The sequence below is a fragment of the Ixodes scapularis genome, unplaced genomic scaffold (genome assembly GCF_016920785.2).
Source record: "Ixodes scapularis isolate PalLabHiFi unplaced genomic scaffold, ASM1692078v2 PGA_scaffold13__105_contigs__length_92229423, whole genome shotgun sequence".
Classification (NCBI taxonomy): Eukaryota; Metazoa; Arthropoda; class Arachnida; order Ixodida; family Ixodidae; genus Ixodes; species Ixodes scapularis.
The window spans coordinates 18198291-18217736 of record NW_024609839.1 but is presented as its reverse complement, the minus strand read 5'-3'; the positions used below and the strand labels follow the sequence as shown (position 1 = coordinate 18217736).

The following is a 19446-nucleotide window of genomic DNA, read 5'->3' as shown; positions in this document are numbered from 1 at the left end:
ACGTTGTTTTTGTCTAACAACTAGCAGACGCGCATCAAGGAGGGAAGTCAAAGGACTCACTGGCGAGGTGTCCCGAGGCGCCGAGGTTTGTTTGCTAAGAACCGAGAGTGAGCGTGTTGGTGCCCGCAAGTTCCCTCCCAAATACGTTTTTCCTCCTTTCGTGTGCGGCGAGGCCCTTCATTCTTTAACGGCGTCGGCGGGTTGGCGCAGTTAACGTCGTCTGATTTACGTCTGCTAGTCAAAGCGATGGCTGCTTTACCTTTCCTGCGTCTGTCGGAGAGAGAAAAGATTCGCGCCCCGGCTGGACGTGCTCCGCATGGGCTCCGCTTCCACCTGGTTATAGCTTTGTATCATCGCAACCACACCAGTCGAATTGATACCAAAGTGTTCCTAACGTCACCAGGACCACATCGGTGCCAACAACTTCGCCCATCGATACCGGGTACGTGAATCACCACCGAATTATGACCAGCCACGCCGGCACTCTTCGCTAAGCCTAACGTCGCCTTCGCTTGGCGAGGCGGCCGCCGGCTTGACGTCAGCCCTTAGCGACAGAGGCAGCAACCACGTGCGCACGTGCGGTTCACTCCACTCAACGCACCGACATGAGCGCCTCCCAACCAGATGCCGACGCGGGAACTTCAAACTCTCCGCCGCCGCCTACCACTAACTCGCCGCCGCAGCAGCTCCCAACTTCTCCGACTAACACCGCCATTCTAATCACGCCAACGCGTGTCGAATACACGGTTGAAGGGGACGAAATTGATCCCGACATCCTACGTGAACCTGGATGGAAGACAATTCGCTCCCGCATCGCAGCAACAACCGCTACTTCAGCCACCACCACACCCGCTGCTGAACCCACCAAGCCCCAACAAAAACGCCGACAACATCGCAAGAAACCTACCACCCCCCCAGAAGACCCGCTCCCCCCTGATGACTTCAAGGTTGTCATTCGTCCTCAGGGCGGTCTGGACCTCAGCACAACTAATGCAGCCCAGCTAGCCGACTGCATCTTCCACCAAGCCAAGATAACAGACTTTGCTCAAGACCAAGTACGCATAAACACCCGTTCAAACTTCATCGTAGTAAGTACCCCCGATGAACGCAGAGCCCAACAATACATGGACCTCAATGCAATCACTTGGAACGCTACCCACTACCCCGTCCAAAGCCACATACCCCCACCCAGCACCACCACGCCAGGAGCAATATTCCAGATCCCAGCTGAAGACTCCGAACCACTAATCATGGAAAGCCTCACGCGTCATAACCCCACCATAACAGTCCTCGACGCCCGTCGCATCAAAGACACGGGCATCGTGCAAGTCCTCGTTTTGGGGCCGCATGTACCCTTCTGGGTGCGGTACCGTGCGGTTATTCTTCGTTGCTACCCCTACAAGAGGAAAACCGAAGCATGCATGGCCTGTTGGTCAGCTGGCCACAGGCGAGACGTCTGCCCCAAACCCTCACCGAAACCCCACTGTACAATTTGTGGTACACCGGGCCCCACACCAAATCACCCATGCCAGCCTCGCTGCATCCTCTGTGGACAAGATCACCTGACAGGTGCAGCGGGATGCCCTAAACGCTTCCAGCCTCGCCGCACCATACCGAAAACCCTACCCAACATACCCCCCTTCACCCCCGAGACCGGACCTGACCGCAACACCACGACCTTCACCACACCCGGACTCACCTACAGCCAAGCCGCTCAGGGCCAGGTGCGCGCAGCTCTGCTCCCAAATCCCCCAATTCACCCACCCCCACCCCCGCCCTCCACATGGCAAAACGAAATGCGCCAAATGCGCCAGGAAATGCAGCAACTGCGTAACACTATCGCCCTCCTTCGCGCAGACAATTAGCGTCTACAAGCGGAAAACCGTCTCCTTAAACAGCAACTCCAAACCTCCCACAACCCTCCAGCCCCGTCACCCGATCAGCTAACCACCTGCCCCCCGAATAAGAAACGGGCACTGCCCCCCAATACTGAGCCTCCCCCCACATCCTCAGGCAACGCAGAAATAGCCACCCTACGCGCCGAAATAGAAACGGCTTTCGATAACCACCGCCAACACACCTCTGCCCAAATCAATGCAATCCAGGAATCGGTACATTCCCTACATCAAGAAGTCCTGCAATGGATGCACCTTGCCGCCCCAGCTACCAAACCCTTACCTATAACCCACGAAAATGACCCGGACCTCTAACACACAATACATCTGGCAATGGAACTGCCGCGGTTTTCGAACTAAAAGAGCCAACCTCCAAGCACACATTGCATCCATACCCAACCCCCCCATCCTCATAGCACTACAGGAAACATACCACTCACCCAAGCTCAAAGACTATGCATCTCACTCCCCATCGGATTTCCCCCAGATAGCCACCCTTGTACATCGCAATATTGCCACCCAGCACGTAACTTTCGCCTCACCGATCCCACATATACTCACCACACTCCACCTTCCCAAATCCCTTGTCACACGCCTGCATGTTCTTAATATCTATAGCCCCCTAAATCCAAACACATATCCTTCAAATACATCTTCCAGCAGGCACTCGCTTTCACTAAACGTGACCCTCTCCTAATTGTAGGTGACTTCAACGCCCCTAACATAGAGTGGGGCTACTCTTATACCACACGCAAAGGCCGCCTACTCTCTGAACTCACCCATTCCCTGAACCTCACCCTTCACACCGACCCTTCCTCCCCCACACGCATTGGCAACAGTGCCCAGCGCGATACCACTCCCGACCTCACCTTTAGCACCGGACGACTCACCCTTCACACATCCACAACACCACACACACTTGGCAGCGATCACTACATCATCAGCACGTGTCTTACCCTCAAAGGCATCTCCACAAGCCCCCCACTTCCACCACCAACACACACAGATTGGGATCTATTCCGTACCGAATGCCCACTCCCACCCACCACCACCGGTGATTCCGACCTAGAACAATGGACGACCCACCTTCTCTCAGCTAAACAGATTGCAACCAAAACTATCGATCCTCCTCCCCCAGCGGAATATGTAGATACCCACCTCCGTAACCTCTGGGAGGCCTACACCAGCCTCGAGCAGCGCTGGCGGAAACATAAACACCGACGCAACCTTCGCCTCAAACTACAAACTCTCCGCACTAAGATCGAGACGCACGCACTCACATTAGCCAGGAACAACTGGAACAATATTTGCGACGAAATGCGAGGCCAGCTCTCCACTAAGAAGGTTTGGCACATCCTCCGTGCCCTACTCGACCCGCGCACTACTAAGACGCAATCTCGCCACCAAACCACACAAATTATAGCGGAAACTCAGCTCTCACCCACCGCCCTATGCGACACCCCCCGCTCCATATACATTCCACCTCCATCATCACACCCTGTTGGTCCTCCACAATACACTGGCAATCCCAACCCAGAGCTCGACGCCCCCATCACCTTTGCAGAACTACAAGCGACGGTGCAAGCCCTCAAACGCAACACCACACCAGGACATGACAACATCACAAACACCCTCTTACGTCACCTCAATGAGGAGGTCCTAGAACACCTTGTACAGCTCTTCAACCAACATTGGCTTAACCACACCCTTCCCTCCACCTGGAAACACTCTGACATCACCCTTATCTCCAAACCTGGAAAAACACCCTCCATACACAACCTTCGCCCCATCTCACTCACCTCCTGTCTCGGCAAACTTCTCGAACACGTCCTGCAGAATCGCGTCAATGCGCACCTTGAATACACACAAACCTACCCACCTAATATGATCGGCTTTCGACCCAACTTATCCACGCAAGACGCCCTTATACAGTATCATCATGATTTCCACCAACACCCCCCGCAACGAGATCACACCTCTATACTCTCATTAGACCTCCAAAAAGCCTTTGACAATATCTCACACCATAGCATCCTTCAGGCAATCTCATCCCAAAACCTAGGCCTACACTTCTACCACTATATCTAAAACTTTCTCGCAAAACGTACCGCTACCATCCGTTTGGGCCATGTCCAGTCTGATTCTTTCCACATGCCAGACCGCGGAACGCCACAAGGAGCGGTCCTCTCGCCCATGCTCTTTAACCTCACCCTAATCCCACTTGCCCGTACTCTCCTCACTGTCCCCACACTACGCAGCACACTGTACGCAGACGACATTGCCCTTTGGGTCCACTCTGGCTCCGACCAACACATTGAAGCAACACTTCAACATGGCCTCAACCAAGTCCTACATCACATCGAACCTTTGGAGCTCCAATGCTCCCCACACAAATCCGCTCTCCTTACCTTTACGCCGCCTCGTCACAAACCCCTCCAAAAAAAACCCATCCAACTTTTTATACACTCTGACCCAATACCACACACACAACAAGTTCGACTTTTAGGCCTCACCCTCACACACAACAGATCACCCGCACCCACCCTCCAATACGTAAAGAAATATGTTACCCAAACCTCACACCTCATTAGAAGGATCGCCACTAAACACCACGGCATCAAGGAACAGGACCGCCTCCGACTCGTCCACAGTTTTCTACTCAACCGTATCCTATATCAGCTACCCTACCTTAACCTTACACCCACTCAACTTGACTCCCTTGATGCGCTCCTCAGGAAGACATATAGACATGCTCTCCTACTCCCCCCTCACACCCCAACGCACCGCCTGCTCGACCTCGGCATACACAACACAATACGCGAACACCTAGACGCCCACCACATGTCCCAACTCACCCGCCTCGCATCCTCACCCACAGGGCACTCCATTCTTAACACTATAAACATACTCCCCCCCACCATCCCAATCCCCCCACTCCCCATTCCACCGCACATACGTAACCGCATTCGAGTCCACCCAATCCCTCGCCACATGCACCCAACTTTCCATAAAGCCCGGCGACTAGCACGAGCCAACATCCACGCGAAACTATACCCACCATCACCATGCACACTATACACTGATGCCACACCCTACCCTCACGAACCTGCACACTGTGTAGCTGTTCTCGGCCAACATCCACCACCAAACGTCACGGCGGCCACCATCCTCACTACAAACACAACCACGGCGGAGGAAGCGGCCATTGCCCTTGCGCTCGCCCAGAGCCCCACCCCCCAATTCGTCCTATCTGATTCTCAGCAGGCCATCCGCAATTTTATTCGCGGCAATATCTCCCCCATGGCCTTCCAAATTCTCACCAACAACCCTCCATCCGACACCGTGACCCTGCTGTGGACACCAGCCCACACAGGCGTAGGCGCTAATGAGATGGTGCACGATCGTGCTCGCGAACTTATTGACCGAGCCGCCATTTCAGCTGCGCCTACACGCGATGTCCCTGCAGGCAAGCCTACCTCCCTCCTGCAGTACAGGGATATTACCCTACACTACCGCCTCCTCCGCCGCCAATACCCACCTCCGCACCCCCACCTCTCCCAAGAGGGAGCACACATGCTGCGCCTCTTACAAACACACACTTTCCCCCACCGAACACAACTAATACACACTCACCCACACCTCTTTACCAGCCCCACCTGTCCTGCCTGCGGGGCATTCGACACTCATTACCATTCCCTTTGCGAATGCCCCGCAGACCCATACCCCCCTCTTCCCTCCCCTCACCTCTGGGAGCAGATGTTGCGCGACCCGGAGGAGTCAGCCCAAGTCCTGACCACCTCCCGGGCCCTGGCGATCGCGGCGGCCCTCTGGGCCTCCGCCACCCCCAATACCTGATCCCGGAAAAATAATAAAGTTTCCTCCTTCTCTGTCGGAGATTCACCGCTTTTCACCGGCGAGAGTCACCGTTGCCTCAGGAAACGAGGAGCTAACAAGAGGAAGAAATTGACCTAGCTCTTAATATAAAATTGAGGTCAGCGATCAAAATATAATACGGGAAGGGTTCACAAGGGTCGCGCGGGCATATTCCATTCAGCACGCCAGCCGGTCGTGGGCAGACGGTCGCCGAGTCGCGGAGTGCCTGCTAGGCCTAACTGCTGAGCTCGCTTCGTCGGTATCGGTGGTACCGTCGGTATCGTGGCCGTTGGAGCTTTTCCCGGGTGTTTGTGGATCCAGCGTTCTTGTTCGTCGTGGTCTGTTTCAAGTACTTCTTACTTTTTTCTTGCTGCTTGAAGTCGGAACGCGTGAGAAGCGCACGTAAAAAATAAACGTCCGTGGGTCCTCGCGACTGCGACGCTGTCGGCCATGCTGATTTGATCGTAAGAAGTGCGTAAGACAGCTTCGGGGCTGTCGTAGGATTTCGTCGTAACCTGCGCGAAACTTACGAAAATTTCGTTTCGTGAATACGAATTTTTTCTTAAGCTTTGTCTTACGCACATTTTCGGCGTAAGATCGTTTCGTGAATCTGGCCTCTGCACTTCCGAAAGTCGCAGGAAAGGTAAGACAGACGCAGACGACGTTGCGAGCAGACGACGTTGCAAAGGAGCAGACAACGCTCAGATAGGGGGTCGCGATGAGCCAGTCTGGGCTCGGCGTTCTGACGTCACCGCTACCCCCTGCGCAAGAAGCAGACGAACTTGCCCTCCGCATTGAATAACTAAAGTACGTATCAAAGACCACACAATAAAAACACTGAGGTTTTGCAGTAAAGCCAAAAAAAACCCGAGGTTTCTTTTTTTTTTTGTAGTCAGTAACACGTACATTAGCTATTTTAATAAGTTGTACGCCACGGCTATCGAGCCTCTCGTGAAAGTTAGTACCCAAATCGACGTCAGTGCGCTGTACGTCGAACTGAAGTTTTGGGGTGCATTCAATTGGACACCTTTTTTTTTGAGTGTAGGTCACTGAAAGCCGGACACTCAGACACATACAAATGATTCATGGTCACATCAACCAGCCACCCTGACGACCCCGCTTGATGAGTGACCAGACACATGCGATAACAGGCAACTCCATCACAACCCTTACTATAATATGAATATGATACACGCGTGACGAGATGTCCCTACAGCGTGCAATTCGCTTAACGAGTGTCGATGAAACGATGGTGTCGACAAAACGTGTTTCCGGGAAACGTCTGCCCATGAAAAGTTGTCCACGATACGTAATTCCACGAAACGAGTTTCGACGAAATGAGAGGCTCCCCTACACCACTCGATCCTGCCTGAAAAGTTACATCTGGGTTTTTATGTTTATTTCTGGCAGCCCTGAGGACCACCAGAAAGGGGGTTAACCTTTCTAATTTGTGATAAGCTTTGAAAAATAAATTTACACCGAACCTCTTTGCCGCTGATATAAAGTTATGAGAGATTCCATGGTTGTAAGGCACACACACAGCATTCTTCACAACCGTTTTTTCCACAGGAGCCGGATTAAACTTTCAGCACCTTGAGCACGACTCTAACAATTACATCGTGGTGGTGGCCCGCTTCCAAACGACGCATCTTTTGCAACTCAACTGGCTCTCCAATCTAAAGCATACGAGATTTTTTACAGGCATTATCTTTCGCAGACGCAATTACACCACTCTTAACTCTTTTTAAGTGACAGCTGTCAACTTCTAACATAGACGCTGCCAAGAGAGACTTTGCTGATTCCTTGCCCCACCTCCAGCACAGTTCCTTTTCCGTGTGAAACAGGAGGCCTATAAGCACTCAAATCGACTGCTGCAAGCACAGGGTTGTGCGGTCCAGTCTACAAGGACCGCACAACCGTGTCAACGTGAACATCAATCTCGTTTTAAAAAATCTCGGACAACATTGGAGCAATTCACGACCCGATGCACACTCCTTCTTTGTGAATAAAAAGAGAACCATCAAAGTCTACGGCAGTGGACTCTAAATACAACTCTATAATGCTCATAAAACTATCTATATCAATCCCAGCGGCAGACTGCAACTTCACTAGATTATCATCACACCACCTCCTGACCCTTATTAACAGCTCCGACTTATCCATAGAGTAATGGCATTGATGTCTACAGGTGTCCCATCACACCTTCTCCCATGATGCGGATTCAATATTTCAATCAATTGCTCGGAGTTTTTGAGTGACAATGAACTGTTGCTCCGCTCCTATCAGGCATTTCTGGATAAAAATTGACGACACCTTCTGCCAAGCTCCATTTTGGTTCACAACTATTCTAACAATTACACGAGGATATGTGATTGTTAGAGTTGTGCTCAAGGTGTTAGGAACGTTTAATCCGGCTCGTGTGGAAAACCGGTTGTAAAGAATGGTTTGTGTGTGCCTTACTATACCTTGGAATCTAGCTCTCTTAACTTTATATCAGTGGCAAAGAGGTTCGGTGTAAATTTAGTTTCCAAAGCTCAGCACAAATTAGAAAGGTTAGCCTCCTTTTCGGGTGGTCCTCAGGGGTGCCACAAAAAACACGTTACAACACGTGCCGAAACTATTGATGGCGTCCGCCTAAGTGCCTAGCGAGAACAGTGGAAGAAGCAAATAATGGTTTGCACACGCAGTCATGCGTGGCTTCAATTGACTTGGCATAAAAAGAGACAGTGTATTTGCGGCCTACGGCGGGGAAACGGTTTGGTTGATATGTGGTGCGGTGACGCAGTGTGTATCTACACTGAGGCTCTTGGGTCAAATCAGTTGAAAGTAAGCGCTCTGTGGTGTTCTTCCTCTGTCTATGTCTTAAAGCGCAATAATGTTTTCTCACGTACAATACCAACCCGCCCAACAATCAGCAATGGTAGGAGAGTTCTAAGGGAGACCACGCGTATTTCGACCTCTGGTAATTGTATAAGCACATTGTCTTTGGCATTGGACGCTGATATGAAGCGTATTTTGTGTCTCTAAGGTCTTGTTTTGTGGGTTTTCCGAAAATTGTAAGGGCTCTGCTGGAGCTGGAGTTGCCTGTTATCGCATGTGGCTGGTCAGCTCGCAAGCGAGGTCATCAGGGTAGCTGGTTGGTGTGAATCATTTGCATCTGTCTGAATCATGAACCATATGGGTTCTGTGAGTGTCCGGTTCTCGGTGACCTAATTAACAGGAGGTGTTTCTTTATTGGTGGTGAGGGTCTTGAGGTATATATAAGAGCGTTCGTTGTTTAAATAAACTAGCAACTGTGTTCGAGACTTGTTGTTTTGTCCATTTCTTTTATCGTTCCGTGTAAAGGAGTGAAATTGAAAGGGAAAAAACATACAGACACCGGTGTATTTATTCATTTTTTTATGCATAATATAGTAGGTGAGACTGATACAGAAGCAGAAAAAAAGAAACACCAATGCTACGCACCCCTCCACACCCCCCCCCCCCCCCTTAAAAAAAAAAAAAAAAAAAAAAATTGGCGGCGCCGGCGGCGCGCCGGATTTTTTGCCCGGCGGCGGCGGCGGCGTGCTGGCTCTGGGGATTCCGGCTGCGGCGCAGGGCGGCGAGAGCAAAACAGGCGGCGGCGGCGGCGCGGCGCGGCGGCGCACAGGTCTACCATGGTGGAAGAAACACATTCAGGTGATGACTCTCTGTCTCGCGCGGCGGCCACATTATGTTGGGCGCACCGAGCGCGCTTCACTCGCACGGGGATAGATGGCGCCCCCGTATAGAGGGCTTGTGAAGGCTTGTTTATAGGGCTTGTGAAGGTAATTATGCATTCTTTGCTCGGTCCCTGTGTACTGTGTGGTGAAATGATGGATTTATGTTGGCGCACTGGCAATGATTGCTTTTTCCCCCGTGCGGTTTCTTCTTTTTTTTTTTTTTTAAACGAGAACATTCTGATGCATGATGACTCAACGTGACAAAAATACTCGTATAGATATAAAACTTCCCCCCTGGGCCTTCACTAATTTTGAGTAATTTAGAGTAAACAACTGGGTCGTGCTCGCATGTTTTGTCGAACAACATGCTTTAACGGTGCTCACACCTCAGCGCCCTCCGCGGCGGCGCGGAACAACTAAACTTCTTTTCACCTTATGTTGTACCGCAGCGAAGGTTAGAAGCGCGAGCTCATAGCATTGGTAGCTGCTCTTAAGTCACGAGAGCTTGTGCCGCCGGGATGTGCCCCAGAGCATGGAGCTCGCGCTTGTAGCCTTTCCTGCGGTACATCATGAGGTGAAACAGAGTATACTCCTTGTTCGAGGCTAGCTGCGAACACGATCTGGTCGCTCGCTCCCCGCGGGAAGAGCGGCCAGAGTCACCACCTAAATGTATTTCCTCCACCGTGCACATGCCCGACGCGATCCAAATGAAATGTGCGCCTAGAAGGGGATTCCGCCATTTCAGATTCCGCCACGTATGCGAAAACATTTGAATGTTGTTATTTCTCGAAAAAAGCATTTCCGTAATCAAACTATGCTTGTCAGAATGATTCGACTAAATATTTTTTTTTAAACCACTTCGGTGGCTTTTAAGTGGCAATTATATTAAAACAAAACACAAAACATTAAGACGTCTCAGTGTCTCTGAGCCAACGCGCTGGCCCATGAATACATATTTGTCGGGATTAAATATCGACCGAGGTGCCCGCAACCTGACGGAGGCCAATCTGAGATTTTGGTTGCACGTCAAAAAATCTCCAGGTAATCGAAATAAACCCGCAACGTTTTTTCTTTTTTTTTAAGACGTGATAGGTGAGTTTTTTTGTTTTTGTTTGTTTGGCTTGTAAAGCCCTCAGATCTGAACATATGCTTTGCTTTACCTTAGTTCGGAGTGCAGCCAACGCTACGGGCTGATGAAGTCATTTGAGAGTTTTAGAATAGCGTCAAGATACTTGCGTCAGCACTGCGTACAACGCACGCTAGCTGTGGACGTAACGTTATGGAGCGCCTTGAACACGCACTTTTAGTATAGCGGAAGGCAAATACATACGTAACGATACGTAAAGACTTACAGCGCCATCTAGATGTGCTCATACGAACTGCCTCAAACAATCCAAGAGGGGTATTTGGTAAAGCCAATTTAACACTGCGAATCTCTTCGCTTTGCTACGAAGTGCGTGAATCTCTTTCCAATTGCCTGTTGTGAACGTGTTTTGTCGTTTGTTTTAGGGGTGTGTGACCAGCAGTGTGATCTATGGTTCGCTCCAGTGTGTTGTGGGATCCCTAGTATCTTATGTTGACCTCGTCATTTGCTTGGAAGAATCCAAGCAATACGTCGCACCGCTCGCTTACCGAGCGCAGAAAAATTCCTTTATGGGTTCGATGGCGTCCCCAACGTTCTTTGCTATCAACAGCCATCTTTGTGGGCGCTCGAAAGGGTTTGTCGCGTTGACTTTTTGAGGAGGTTGTGGGTCGCCTGTCAATACCGCCCGATCAGGCTGAGTTCCACTCGCTCCGAGGAAGTCTAACGAGGAAGCGCTATCATTCGGAAAAGGTTTCATCTGTACTTAAGTTCAGAGTCCGATGAAGAGTGGGGCCAAGGCTGTCTAGTGGTCCGGGTCTTCAGTTGGAGGCTTTGCTCGGCACCGGCTCTTTGGTCTGTCTCCAGCTCCGAACTCCGCGTGCCCTCGCCCGCAACGAGCCTCGCCCTTTTCCTCTTCTTCTTTACCTTTCTTCCACAATGTTGAGGTCATCTTCAATGGTGAAGCGAACCCGTACAATGCGTGCTGCACTTCCACTGGTTTGCCTCACCGCCGCCATTTTCCAAACTGGAGCAGTCTCGCGCTTTCCCGTGCGCGACGAGAGCAACAAGAATGGCACGCAGGGGACCGCTACGTACTCTCGCAAAAAGCGATAGCGAGCGTACGTACGCATAGGTCGCCGCAGTACGTACGTATGGCTCATGCGCAGTATGGAAAACGCAGCGTTAACGCTAATGTAGGGGGCTTACGTTTGCTGCTGCACATTACTAAAACTCTCTATTGAAGCAGCGCCAAGAGCTCGAAGTCACGTAGTTCGTTCTCTTTCTGCGGCTGGCGGTCGGGCACTAGAGCCACTAAATATGCTACGCTTCATACACATCTTGGTGCTTAAAATGATGGTTGTCAGTTACCTGAAGCTTTATCTTAAATCACAGGAAACGCTTTTCCGTCCTCCACACATGTTTAAACAGTTCGCGACAAAGCAAAGCAATATTACGTGAGCTTCCTGACACGCACATAATGCTGAGGAAGTCGCACTTTTGATTCTTGACGATCGGTAGTTGCGTTTGATTTGTTAATAACCACCAAGATGCCGGTGCCCACAACAATATCGGGGAAAAGAATGCCGATACACTAAGTGTAGCTCATTTGGTTTAGCTCACAGGCTAGACCAAGTGCGGTGGGGGATCGTTGGCCGAGTGCGAGCTCCGTACGCTGCAGAACCTGTAGGGACTAAATCCCCTCGATGTGTTTGCGTTGGTCTTTCAAGTAACCTCGGAGGTGCCAGTGCACGATGCCCATGTCTCGAGGGGCAATTGGAGGCAAATGGCGGCGCAGCGCTAAAATGTCTGACCCTTGGAAGCGAATGGCGGCGGAGCACCCACTCGTGGCACATGTCTTGCGCGTTTCCACGACAATGGTTTGCGGTTCTTGTAAAAAACGCCTTTCTCAAGCGGCTTTAGCGGGGACCCTGGGTAGAGTGTACTAGAAGGGCCGAGTGGGGCGAGCGGAGTGCTATTTAGGTACCTCCACATGTGGAAACAACCGGCTAACCCAAGCCACTTCGCTCGTAGAGCCCTCTCAAGTAATAGGAGCGAAGCGGTTCGGATTAGCCTGTTTTTATGAAAAATGCGTTGCCTTCCCACGCCAAGATCGTTTCACAAGCGGTGGCGCCGAAAAAACACTTCGGCCGTCTCACTTAGTCCTCCACGAAGGTGGCGCTGCGATCGAAGTGGCTTGGGTCCACCTGATCGCTTTCTACATTTTGAGGTGCAACTGAAAGCATGAACAGAGCCTGTAGCTCGTTCCACTCGTTCCCTCTAGTACACTCTACCCTGGGTTCTGTCGCCCATCTGCATCCTGTATTATTGCGGGCATCGCCGACAACGATACGCGAGCCTGCCACGCGGACCAGAGAGCAGCACGAGCAGGGACTCTGGAGCAGGCTGCGGTTCTAGTCTATCCTATAACTTCCGCCTTATTAAATACGCAAGTTTGCTGTGATGTAGCATTGGCCTCCATACATAACATTTGGCGACGTGGCTAAACAGCGGCAAGGAGCGTGGCAACGAAAGAGAACGGACCAGGACCGGCACTTGGACGTCTGGAGGAGTTCGACATATCGAAACCGGAGTCTAGGCCGCAGTACGTTGAGCGACTCGGGTTCTTCCTTTTGGCGAACGGGATCGTGGACAACGTAGTGAAGCGGACCGTCTTCTGCAGCGTGTGTGGGCTTTCCACATACGTCTTGCTTCGATCACTCTGCTCTCCAAAGACACCAGGTGACGTTCCTTTTGAAGAGCTGTTAGCCATTCTAACGAAGCACTTCGCACCAAAAACATCGGTAATTGCTCACTGATTTACGTTCAGCAAGCGTTGCCAACCTCAAGGCGAGTCTGTGGCGAACTACATCGCGGAGTTGCGTCGCCTTGCTGAACACTGCGACTATTTATGGTTTTTGGATCAGATTCTCCGAGACCGTTTGGTATGCGGGGTCGGCAAAGAAGCTGTACAGCGCCGTCTTTGCGCCGAAACAGACCTCTCCTTCGCAAAGGCTCAGGACCTTGCGATCGCGGCAGCGTATGCCAAGAAACGTACACAAGAGATGCGTGATCTTTATAGCCCGGAGACGGCTGAAGTGTGCCACATCGACCGAAACATCTCGCATAATGCGCCGAACAGCTCATCGACGAAAGGCAACAACACTGGCAAGGTTAAGACACCTACAAGCTTACTTCGCAAATGTTGGCGCTGCGGTGGTACACACGACGTGAGTAACTGCCATTTCGCACGTGCCGGTTTCCATTTCTATGGCTAGAAAGGGCAAATTGTAGGTGCCTGCCACCAGAAGATGGTCAAGTCCAAAAACAGCGCTATGAAAGCGGGATCAACCCATAAGCTGGAGTTAGGCAAAGCTTCTAAGGTGGAGTATCGCCTAAAATTTATTAGGCCGGCCAAGATAATCGAAGTTCAAGTAAATGGAATCCACATCTGCATGGAAGTGGATTCCGGAACAGCTTGTTCAGTCATCGATCCGAGGACAATGAGTCGCCTTGGACTAACCAAGAAGAAACTGACGACTACAGAAATCAATCTCAGGACATATTATCAACGAAGACCGACAATTCTCTGAAGTGGCAATGTTCATGTGAAATTCAAAGGAGAGAAGCACACGTTACCGCTGCTAGTAGTGAAAGGAAGCGGCGAAAGCCTGTTGGGAACAAACTGGTTTCGAGCACTGGGAATCAAGGTTCAAGGAATTCATCAACTATACAAGTCCCTACCCCGGATATAAGGATAGGAGAAGGAATTTCCAAACGTCGCCAAGTCAAGAATTGGCGAAAGCAAAGGAACCGAAGTTCACATAGAGTTCAAGCCAGACACCAAACCAAAGTACCACAAGCCTCGAGCTGTTCCGTTGGCACTTCAACCAAGAGTGGAAGACGCCATCGCACACCTAGTGCAGCAAGGAATTCTGGTTCCAGTGAGGTATTCTGAATGGTCTACGCCAGTCGTACCTGTGGTGAAGTCAAACGGCAAGATACGACTATGTGGTGATTAAAAATGCACCATTAATCCAGCATTGGAATGGTAAGATTATCCACTGCCAACAGCAGAACCGCTGTTAGGTAAGCTGGCAGGTTGCCGGTGGTTTTCTAAGTTGGACCTGGAACAAGCCTATCAACAGCTTTCTGTTGATGAACACATGTCTAACCTACTTACATTGAGTACTCGCAAAGGACTTTTTAGGTAACAAGTTTACAATTTGGTGTCACTATCGCTGTAGCTATTTTTCAACGTCACATAGAGCAGTTCCTAGCCGGACTACCGGGAGTTCAAGTGTTCCTTGACGATATTCTGATAGGTGGATCCGACTCAAGAGAACACGACCTTCGAGTCCTAGCAGTTCTACAAAAAGTCCAAGAGGACGGACTACACTTGAACCAAAAGAGGTGAACTTTTAGAGTCCAAGAAATGACGTTCCTGGGTTACAAGATAGACCCAAAACAGGAGAAGGTGAGAGCAATCTATGATGCACCTGCACCTAAAGACAAGTAAGAGCTTTACGCCTTCTTAGGACTCCTGAACTTTTATAATCGTTTCCTGCGTGGGGCTTCAGACGTGTTGGAGCCTCTCCACCGGTTTCTAAGGGAAGGAGTAAAATGAAATTGGTCATCCAAAGAAGCAAAGGGATTCAACGATTGAAAGGAACTTATGAAGTCTGACAGTGTTGTGAGCCACTATGACCTTAACAAACCACTGGTACAGGCGCGTGACCCCTCTCCTTACGGAGTAGGGGCTGTGTTGAGCCACGCAGATGACGAAGGTAAAAAACGACCAGTCGCTTACTTCTACGTTCGTTGACAACAGCGGAAAGAAACTATTCTCAAACAGGTAGGGAAGAACTAGCTGTAGTCTTCGGACTAAAAACGTTTCATCACTACATCTACGGAAGAAACGTCAAGATTTACACTGACCACAAACTGATGTTTGACAACAAGAAAAAAATTTCAAAGATGGTATCACCAAGGGTCCTCCGTGAGAGCTTGATGTTAGCAGCTTACCATTACCACTTATTGTACCGTCCAGGTAAACAAATGGAAAATGCGGATGGTCTCAGCCGGCTTCCGCTACCTTCACCCAACTTCGGCGTTACGCAAATGCGAGAGTTTTTTTTTTTTTTTTTTGGAAGGAACTCTAGAAGGTTTAGTGAAAGTGGAAGAAGTGGCGAAAATGACGAAGAAAGATCAGGTTCTTTCAACTGTGATGTACAGGGTTCTCCGTGGATGGCCAGAAGAAAAACCAAAGGACATTTTCAGTGAATGTTTTAACCGACGTGAAGAGTTGTCGGTATACAACGGTTGTTTGCTACGGAGAAATCGTGTGGTTGATCCCAAGAAACTATAAGAAATTGTTCTGAACATTCTGCATGCCTCGCATCCCGGTGTTGTGCACAAGAAAGGCCTAGCTAGAAGCTACGTCTGGTGGCAAGGACTAGACCAACAGATTGAAGAACGCGTTCGATGCTGTACAACGTGTCAGCAGACGCGAAATGCACCGGTCCGAGCTCCAATCGATCCATGGGAATGGACGGTTAACCCATGGTCCAGACTACACATGAATTTTTCCGGTCTTTTTGAAGGCAAGATATTTTTTATCGTCGTTGATTCACACTCAAATTGGGTCGAGGTACGTTTAGTGAAAACGACTTCAGCGGCGGAAGTCATCCGAAGTTTAAGAGAACTGTTTGCGACACATGGAGTGCCGAGATTTCCCGGTTTCCAAAAACGGAGCTGCCTTCACCTCGGCAGAGTTTCAAGAGTTCGCAGACAGCAACGGTATTCAACTTTCGCTTGTTTCACCATATCATCCAGCTTCCAACGGCTAAGCTGAAAGGATGGTTCAGGAAACCAAGAAGTTGCTGTAACGCCTGAAGGAAGGAGACTGATCTAGAAGGATATCAAGATGTTTGATAACTCAACATGTTCTACTTTCCAATACTGCTGGGAAAAGCCCAGCCGAGTTGATGATGGGACGCAAGCTACGCACGGCTTTAGATCTGCTTCATCCATCATTGGCAAACCGCACGATTGAAAGACAAGAGAAGATGTTCACGGAGCAGAGGAAGGAAACGGTCATTTTTCAAAAAGTTGAGACGTTCTGTGTAAGGAATCTGCTGTCGCCCCACCCTAAGTGGTTGGCCAGAAAAGTGATTAAAAGTTGTGGACCTCTGTCCTACAAAGTACTCTTGGAAGATGGTCGCTAAGTCCGACGACATTTCGATCACCCTCGTCCACGTCGGAAGGACACGACATTGTCCTCGGCGTCCGAATGCGATGCAAGTCTCAGGGAGAAAAGGGAAAGAGACGGTGAGGACGTCAAGGAGACAACCCCGCATGCGGAGTTCGGAATAACAATGCCGTATGCGAGTGAGTCTCCGGAGGAGCTTTTGGGTGTGGAGTCCTCCGAAACTCCGATATGCTAACCGGAAATGCTTCCTCGTCAAACAGCTGACGTTGACGTGCCAACTGGTCGCCCGACAAGAGTACGTCGATCACCGCGGTACCTTCAAGACTACCAGGTGGATTAGGACACCTACGGACTGGGTGGTGACGATTCCGGGGGAAAGAGTTGTAATATCGTGGGCATTACCGCGTGAGCAGAAACACGACGATACGCGAGCCTCCCACGCGGTCCAGAGAGCAGCACGAGCAGGAAATCTGGAACATACTGCGGTTCGACTCTCATTAAATGCGTGAGTTTGCTGTGATGTAACGTTGACCTCCATATATAACACATCCTACCGTTGTGCGATCATGTATCACATATGCCGTTTAATACACGTGAAAGACCTCCGAGCTAACACTTGTACTCCACTTGTTATATTCTACATCGGATAACACCGTCGCATTACGAAAATCCTGTTCTCTAAAAAAACGAACGACTAATTTTGAATGCGCGGTTACGTTGCAATATATATGTGTTCGCGTGTTCGCGTTCTTTTTTTTTATACATCTTTGATTTTACGGTTCTTACTTATGATGAAACAGACTATAGTTGTCCCACTTCTGGAAAATTATTATAAACTAAGAAAGTGGCACGTAAACGGAAAAGACACAAAAAGAACACCTAGGCGCTCTTACTGTTAATTGAAATAACAGAATTGATTGTGATTGTGTTTCAAAAGGTTTGAGCGCATAAAAAGCTATAAAAGCGAGCACGATGGTTTGCAGAAAGTAAGCTTCGTTTAATATGCAGAAATTAAGCTTTGTTTCACTAAATACATTACCAGTAACGTATTTCGTTTTATCGTGCGACAGAAAGCGGATCATACAATTGCAAGCTTGCTGCCCTGAACTACACTTCCAGTGAACAAGCGCACAATTGATGGTGCGCTTGTTCAGTGACATTCTTTAAAGCGCCGACTGCGTCACGGTGCAGGTCTTAGGAAGCGAATGACTGCGCACAGCGGAAGACTGAACTGGATTCCGCCATTGCGCTCCAGCGAAATGTTGTATGTCATTTCTATTGGTTGTCGTTACTTGTGAAACAATTATCAAGGAGCTTTAGCTGAGATTAGTAGGTTCAGCCAAAAATGCCGACCTCTGCGTGCAACTCATGTATACTTTGTTGTACCTTAAACGGGCGCGGACACCCATCAAAATCATATTTTTTTTATTATCCGAAGCGATTGAACACGATGCCGGGACATTACCCTCAAAATTCTAAACGTGGGAATTTAGTATTTGGGAAGTAAAAAAACAATTTCCAAATGCCGAATTCGAAGTTCCGGCGCGATCTGCGCTTGTGCGTTGACGTCAGATATTGGGGAGTCCTCAGAGTCGACTTTCTTTGACGACTCCGTGCTGTTGCCACCGCGACCTGAAGCGAGGAGGAAAGGATCGGGATATGAGGGCGCCGGCGGACCGAGAGAAACCTGTTTATTTTGTGCGAGCGGTGGCCCCTGCCCAGGCAGCATGTTTTCTGACGGAGGAACAATTCCAGAAGGCGACATCACACCGGACTCCGATTTTTGGTATTTCAAAAACGAAGGGCCGTAGTGCGTTCGCAATTGCGTTAAAAAAAAAAAACATGTTTTACGATTGGTGTTAATAAATCTTATCAAAATGTCGCCTACAAAGCTTCTAAATTTTAGGATACTTGACGACACGAATTAAAAGAATCGAGGAAGCGAGTAGCGGGAGAGGAAAACGCCAAAAATAAAAAGGCGCGCGCGCGCGCGTGTTAAAATACTTTTTCGCGATGCGTTTTTTTTTTTTTTTTTTTGCGTGTCTATGACCGCAACTTGAATCATTTTAGACAATAAAAAAATACGACCCATGGGGTGTCAGCGCCCCTTTTAGTCAGGCAGAGTGTATCTGCCTTTCGCCTTTTCTCCCAAGTCCGTGTGCCCAGAAGAGTCATTAAAGCACGAAACGTGAAGTCCAAGCGCAGCCGACGGTACGAACCAAGGGACCAATCAAACAGTGCCGAAAGCACAACGTCAAACCGTCCGCCGTCTTTCTGCACCTGCTCATCCGCCCACTCATTTAATCGAGCGCTGAGAGTTGGCCGTTCTTTCAAGCCCTGTGTGTATGAGCTTGTTTCTGTTCCAGGTAAAGTTGTTGCGAGTAAATGACTCGCTTTTTTAGATTTATAACTAGAGAAAAGTGCTATTCCGTCGTTTACCTGTCATCTCTCACCACTTGTGACGTCAGCAATTGCTGTAGCTTGAAGTCGACCGAACCGCCGGCGGATTCCTGTGGAGTCCCTCTCTATTTGAAACCTTGGTAAGGAATATTTGCTTTTCGCACCTTTATTTTTGCAGGTGGAAACCGAACAATAATCTGTTCCCACATACAAATGAAGAAAAACAGCCCGAGCGGTGTATATATAATTAATCCTCTCAACGATCCAGTAAAGGTTATGTGTGAC

At 49.6% G+C, this 19446-nt stretch overlaps 1 protein-coding gene across 1 annotated transcript; it reads left to right on the top strand.

Moving 5' to 3' along the window:
- Positions 1–4823: 4823 nt before the first annotated feature.
- Positions 4824–19131, top strand: LOC120846544. Its single transcript, XM_040218349.3, has 2 exons — positions 4824–5677; positions 19128–19131. The coding sequence occupies exons 1-2, from the start codon at positions 4887–4889 to the stop codon at positions 19129–19131; spliced, it is 795 nt and encodes a 264-aa protein (XP_040074283.1). The 5' UTR covers positions 4824–4886.
- Positions 19132–19446: the final 315 nt, after the last annotated feature.